The sequence below is a fragment of the Urtica dioica genome, chromosome 7, assembly GCF_054948205.1.
Source record: "Urtica dioica subsp. dioica isolate 48M chromosome 7, U.dioica_male_clone48M_v1_H2, whole genome shotgun sequence".
Lineage (NCBI taxonomy): Eukaryota > Viridiplantae > Streptophyta > Magnoliopsida > Rosales > Urticaceae > Urtica > Urtica dioica.
The window spans coordinates 23,046,269-23,052,708 of NC_142762.1; the positions used below are offsets into that span (position 1 = coordinate 23,046,269).

At 35.0% G+C, this 6,440-nt stretch overlaps 1 protein-coding gene across 3 annotated transcripts; it reads left to right on the plus strand.

Moving 5' to 3' along the window:
* LOC149390456 (carbon catabolite repressor protein 4 homolog 5-like) lies at nt 1-5,408 on the plus strand. Of its 3 annotated transcripts, none has more exons than XM_089621377.1 (14): nt 1-320; nt 453-616; nt 800-865; nt 962-1,014; nt 1,773-1,854; nt 2,048-2,091; nt 2,356-2,443; nt 2,564-2,656; nt 2,753-2,785; nt 2,885-2,982; nt 3,066-3,204; nt 3,854-3,939; nt 4,031-4,109; nt 4,981-5,408. In XM_089621377.1, the coding sequence occupies exons 1-14, from the start codon at nt 158-160 to the stop codon at nt 5,053-5,055; spliced, it is 1,263 nt and encodes a 420-aa protein (XP_089477503.1). In that variant the 5' UTR covers nt 1-157; the 3' UTR covers nt 5,056-5,408. The 3 variants fall into 3 exon arrangements, with proteins under 3 accessions (XP_089477503.1, XP_089477501.1, XP_089477502.1); XM_089621375.1 differs by having other exon boundaries at nt 3-320; nt 4,025-4,109; XM_089621376.1 differs by having other exon boundaries at nt 4-320; nt 3,072-3,204; nt 4,025-4,109.
* Nucleotides 5,409-6,440: the final 1,032 nt, after the last annotated feature.

The following is a 6,440-nucleotide window of genomic DNA, read 5'->3' on the forward strand; positions in this document are numbered from 1 at the left end:
TGCCGCATATCACATTTGTATTTTTCCTTTTGAAATTTAACAAAAAAAATATAATAGACGAGGTTGGGTTGGCCACTCCTAAGCGGGTTGTTTACGAAATTTAACGTCCAACGCAGAGGGAATTTCAGCGCCGTCTCAACCACGCTCCGCCTTGACGATGACACAGCCCGATCATTGTCCGCCCAAACGCCCCAAAAAAATCACAGAAACCCTAAAACCCTCACCACTTCCATCCACTAAGCTGCGCTCTAAGGAAAAGAGAGAAAACGAGAGCTCTAGAAACTGGGTCAACTCTTGCCACGATCCTTCCAGCTTCAAAGGTTTTCGGAGCTGCTTAATTCAATTGAGTATTGTTCTATTAAAAGGAAGTTCAGCATTGACTTTGTTGTGGTGTGTATGTGTGTGCGCGCGTTTTTTTTTTTTTTTTTTTTTTTTTTTTTTTTTTCCGGCAGATAAGATAGTGGTGGTTTCCTACAACATATTGGGTGTTGAAAACGCATTGAAACATGGAAATTTATACTTGGGAGTCCCGGAAAAAATGATGGAGTGGAATAGAAGGAAGAAGCGTATATGCAAGGAGATTAACCGGTATAAGGCAAATATTCTATGCCTTCAGGTAATTGAACGAGTCTCTAATCCTTGTTACAGTGATTTGTTTCTGTTACTTGTATGGTTATAGAATGTCACAGCTCATGGGTAGCCTTGCTATTCTTTAGTTGAATTCAGTTGGCTTGTTAAGTGAGTATGTGAACAACTATTGGGTCTTTGATTTTACGTCTTATGGCCTACTTTTGCGTAGGAGGTAGATCGCTTTGATGATTTAAGTGATGCTTTGCGGAAATATGGCTTCAAGGGTGTTTACAAGGTACATGATTGTTTGCATTTAAGATTTTTCTTTGTTTTATTTGGCAAAGTATCTTTTGAATCAATAGTGTTTTTTTTTCTCTCAAATTCTCTCCAGACGCGAAGTGGTGAAGCCAACGATGGGTGTGCCATATTCTGGAAAAAAGAACAGTAAGGTTCTCTCGGCTCCATATAATGCGCCGCATTTTGTATTATCCTTTAAAGTGTCTTTGTTGCAAAACATCTGACATAGAGGCTGTGCAGAATTTGCAATTTTAGTTATTTGATGATGAAATCAAACTGCGGCGGTACAAATATTTCATCCATCTGGTCATTCGCTATAGGAGTTTTCCTGAGTATACTCTTACCCTTGGGTTCACGCATGACCAAGTTTACTTCTGTTGGGCCTTAGGGGAGATTGGATAGATTGAGTATTGCAAGGGATGAGAAAAGAGTGATCTATGTGTGAGGTGGCGGTGAGTGAATGGTAAGTCAGCAGAGTTAGTTACGGGTAGAGGATAACAATAAAACGTAGGGGCAGATTAGAGAGAAAATCATCTTGTAATTGCTGAGTATTTGGTGCAAAGACAAGGAGGTCTCATTCGAACCCCCAAATCTCTACTGTAATACGGATTGCAAGATCAATTCAATTAATCTTCTCTCTTAGTAGTTATCGCGTTCTTGACTGACGAGTTGTGAATTGTTTAAAGTCATAACAGATCTCTTATTAACATCTAATTGATTTTTCGATCAAAAGTACTATGTGAAATCTTCGCTTTTTCCCTCTTTCTCTATCCCGTAGGTACCACGTTTGAATCAATAGAGAACCCTTTCTTATGTATAAATTGATATTATTACATTCCAATTCCTTCCCGAGACCTCCCAAGGAAAATGCTTGTTCATAGAATGCTAATTTTTTTTTAATGCAGGTTTACCCTTTTGCATAGAGAAAATATCGAGTACCAAAGTTTTAATCTTAGCAACAATGTGGCTCAACTATGTGTTTTCGAGGTCAGTAAATTAAAGATCGTTTTATGCATTACAGCTTGTGTTTTCTTGGTTTTTCCTTCTTTGGTTTAAATTTTTTACTATGCTATTGGATGAAACATTAGGGTTATTTGACCAGTAATGGCAGGACGTAGATTTTATTCCGTGTGTGTAAAAAAAAAATTGGCTTAATGTTAGTTCTTTTGTACATGTACAGCTGATAGACAATAAAGTTGACGTGGATGAATATAGCCCATTCATGTAAGTACAGTTTTATATTTAAATTACTGATGGAATGAATAAGAAAGAAATAAAAACTTATACATGACAAAAAAAAAAAGTTGATTGATGTGCTTTAACTGTTTCATTAATGTACGGGGTAAACTATTAACGCATTTAATTGTTATGTATGGGTTACACGTCTGTAGGCGTATAACTTCAAGTGCATAGCTGAAAATAAGATTAGTTTTTTCATTCTGTTTAAAATCTAAACACTCATGCTATCACTAAATCTTGAACCTTCAGAATGCGTAGCAGGCATACTCGACGTTTTGTGATCGCAAACATACATGTTCTGTTCAATCCAAAGCGTGGAGACATCAAGCTCGGCCAGGTATGATTTCCTTTTTTTTCTTCTTCTTCTTGGGATTGTGTTGTTACACCATTAATTATAACAGTCATTGTGATCACTCTGTAATCTTCATACTTTGACACGGTTTTATATATCGTGTAGGCAAGACTGCTGCTTGAAAAGGCTTCGCAGATGTCCCGGAAATGGGGTTGCATTCCCGTCATAATTTGTGGAGACCTGAACTGCGTTCCACAGGTTAGATCTCAAATACGACATTCCATGCTCTACTATATTAGTTTGAGATCACAGGTACTCATACATAACCAGTTTTACTCGTCTTTTATATGGCAGAGCCCTCTCTACAAGTTTTTTGCTTCATCGATGGTCAGTTTCTATCTGAATCATAGTTGTTCCTTTTATATTGGAGCTTCTACTATGGCTGACAGCTTCGAGGTTTCTTTTAATAATTTTTTTTTATTGCAGCTCGACATTCGGCTGCATGACCGCAGAAATATCTCTGGACAGCTTGAGTTTGAATCAGAATACAGAGGCTTCAAATTTCATAACGAGAATAATAGTAGGTAGTAAAAAGTGAAAAACTATTGAGTACACAACTAGAAGTCATAGAATGTTAGTCATATTGTTAAGTCGTTGATGTTGAAAGCTGCAGTTCATGGAGTTCCTTATCGAGACCATTGAGCTATAGTTGGAGTGAAGAACATTTACGGCTCGCAACAGGCAGCGGATTTTCCACTGATCTTCAGCATCCGTTAAGGCTTTGCAGTGCATACCCTGATGTTCCTGTAAGCTTGAAAGCTCTCTTCTTTCACCATATTCCCAAATGATTTTGACGATATGGACGCTCTCGTACCTGCCGTGATATCAATGACAGAATAAACAATAAAATACCCCAACTTTTATTATACTAAAAGTTATGTCCAATGTTATGGCAAACTTTTATTGGCACACTTATCAAGTAATGACATGGTTATTGATTTTTTCGACAATTTCTCATAGATTTTTAATTTTTAATTTTTTTGTTATTCGTCATGGAAGAATGAGCATCTATCTAATTTCTTAAAAATAAGGGTCCATTAGGTATATAGCCAATTTAAACGTTTGGTTTTGCAAAATAGCCAACGTTTCGTAAATATTAGGTAAATAACCACTGCATTTTATTTACGCTTATTTACAAGAATACCCAAAAAAATTGAACTTATTTATGGGTATTTTTGTAAAAATACACTTGTTTATAAAATGCAGTGGCTATTTACCTAAAATTTACGAAATGTTGGCTATTTTGCTAAACCCAAACGTGTAAGTTGGCTATTTTGCTAATTTTTTTGTAGAAATAATATGGGTTACAAACATCAGATTTTGATATGCTTCTAATAAATTTTATTCTTATTTCTTTATGCACCACCCTTGTATTTTTGTGGTTAATTTCTGTAGGGAAGTCACGTGACGAGAGATAAATGCGGGGAGCCCCTAGCGACTTCATTCCACTCAAATTTTATGGGAACTGTTGATTATATTTGGTAGTTAATTCTATTCTCTTCTCTACTAATTGCTTTGATATATTACTGAAATATTACGTGTAGTAACATTAATAGAATGGCACAGGTACAGTAAAGAGCTTGTTCCTTTAAGAGTTCTCGAAACCTTGTCCCTTAATGCGTTGGAAAGAATTGGAGGACTCCCTAGTAAGGTACTAATTTGATTCTGAGTTGCCACATTTTTGTGTATTTGTTTGATACTTTCATCCTTTACATATCTTTCTGTCTGTTTTTCCTTTTCTTGTTCTTTCTTTCTTCTTCCATTTATTGTGCAGAATAATTATTTTGTACTGTCACTATATCGAATATCCAAGCTAGAAGGTGTCAATGATCAAATTAGTCATATTTGACTCCTAGAGGAAACTTTAGCATTTTTTCGCATTAGGAAATACATGTGTAAGCAATGACCATTTTAAACTTATTTAGATTCCTTTAGGAATGTTTAGCATTTGTCCATTATGAAATAAATGTCTAGATAATGACCATATTAATGTATTTAGACTCCAAGAGGAATGTATAGCATTTTTTCGCATTATAAAATACATGTCTAGAGAATGACCAGGTTAATCTTATTCACACTCCTAGAGAAATGTTTAGCGTATTTTGCGTTAAGAAATGCATGTCTAGACAGTAGTATCACTTAATTGTTTGTACAAGAGTGATGTTTCAAGGGGACTCATGAGGCTTAGGTCGAGCTGTTAGGCTACCGATCACTCCGATGAGGTCTGGAGTTCGGATCCTCAATTAGTCACTTAACACAATCCACAAGATATGTTTGAATTAAATTGTGGGTTCAGAGTTGAAAAATCTCTCTAAAGAACAAAGTCACTCAATCAAACCCTACCACCATAGAAGTTAATTTATCCAAGAATTCTTAAGTTGGGACTGTCAGAAACAGATTGTCCCTTTAGAAGGAAACACAATGACCTTAGCATTGAGAAAGATATTTCTTTGATGCACTTTTTTCACCGTTATGTCTTTTGTCGTTGCCGGTACCCAATGCTTTTTTTTTTTACTTGACAGAAATGGGGAAGCGACCATCTTGCTATTGTTTGTGAGATGGCTTTTGCAGACGAAAAAACTGCAGCATTGTCATAGCATCACTGCTTTGGTAGTTCCATTTCCTCTTTAACTCAGCAAACTAGAGCTTTGTAGGCCACGCGATTCGTATCAGAAATATACCGACGGTTAAGCACAAAATATCTGATGCCTGAATATGACATGGAGAGATGTTAGAGAATTTCCAGATGCAGTGTTATAATCAGTTTAATAAGTGCAAAATGTAAATTATTTATTTAAATTTTTTCTATAAACTTGAATTTGAATCATAAGCTATTTTTAATTTATCTAATTTATATTGAGATGTTAAACTATGTAGCTGAGTATTGCAATCTTCTTATAAACATAGCAATTAATTGAGTAACTAAGCTACCAAAATTTGGGGATTTGTTAAATAGTCAATCTTTTGTTAATTTTAAGTAAATTGTTATTATGATAGTATTGTTTGGACGTTTTTAGCATTTCATTTATGTCATTGGAGTCCGATAGTTATTTACAATTATTAATGAATATTTACAACTATTAATGTATCTTTGAGTTTGTAAATAAAATTTTGTGGCTATTTATTTAAAATTTATCAAAGATCGACTATATGGCAAAACATGATTATGTATCTAGAGAATCCTAATAATAATAATAATAATAATAATAATAATAATAATAATAATAAGAATAAGGTATGGTATGACAAAATGGTTTAAGATAGGTGGTACGCTGATGATGACTTTGCTATGATTTCATTTGTGTCTTCAAGTTACTTGGAAGTGTGCCAATAAGTCGGCTGTGAGGTCTGAATCAGCTGAAGGAGAAGTCAATGGCGTTTTGAAAAACTCCCAACAAAAAATGGGGAACCTAGAAAAACACCCTTGAATTTTTCCTCGAGGTTTGAGCATAATTTAAACTCGGCCACGGAGTTGGACAGTGTCAAAGGAATTAGACATCGTGACAGAGGACTTGATTTCCAGCTTGGGTGTGAGGGTAAACAAGGAGTTAGTTATATGGCATGTTGTCATTGGTTATGAGGGAAATGATGTGAGAATGTTGTCAGACGGGAATGATTTTATTGTAATTTGCAGAGCTTTTACGCAGACAAGCTTCGCAAATGCTTGATATCTTGATTTTTGTAATTTCTCTTAGTTTATCAATATAATTTATTAACACTCAAGCTCACTTGTTTGAGTTTTCCTTTACGAATCATACAATATGATATATTTCTTACGACCAAATACAAATACAACATGCAAATACAAAAAGAACAAGTGTTACATTGCACAAAGGTGTATCATTTGGTATCGGAGAAAGTTTCAACCTGAGGAAATGACGGTTGTGGCCAGCCCAAATTAATACGTGACTTTAGGCCAAAAAAAAAAAAAAAAGTTTTATATTTTAAAGAAAATGGGCCTTGAACATAGTAGTTTCTTTTC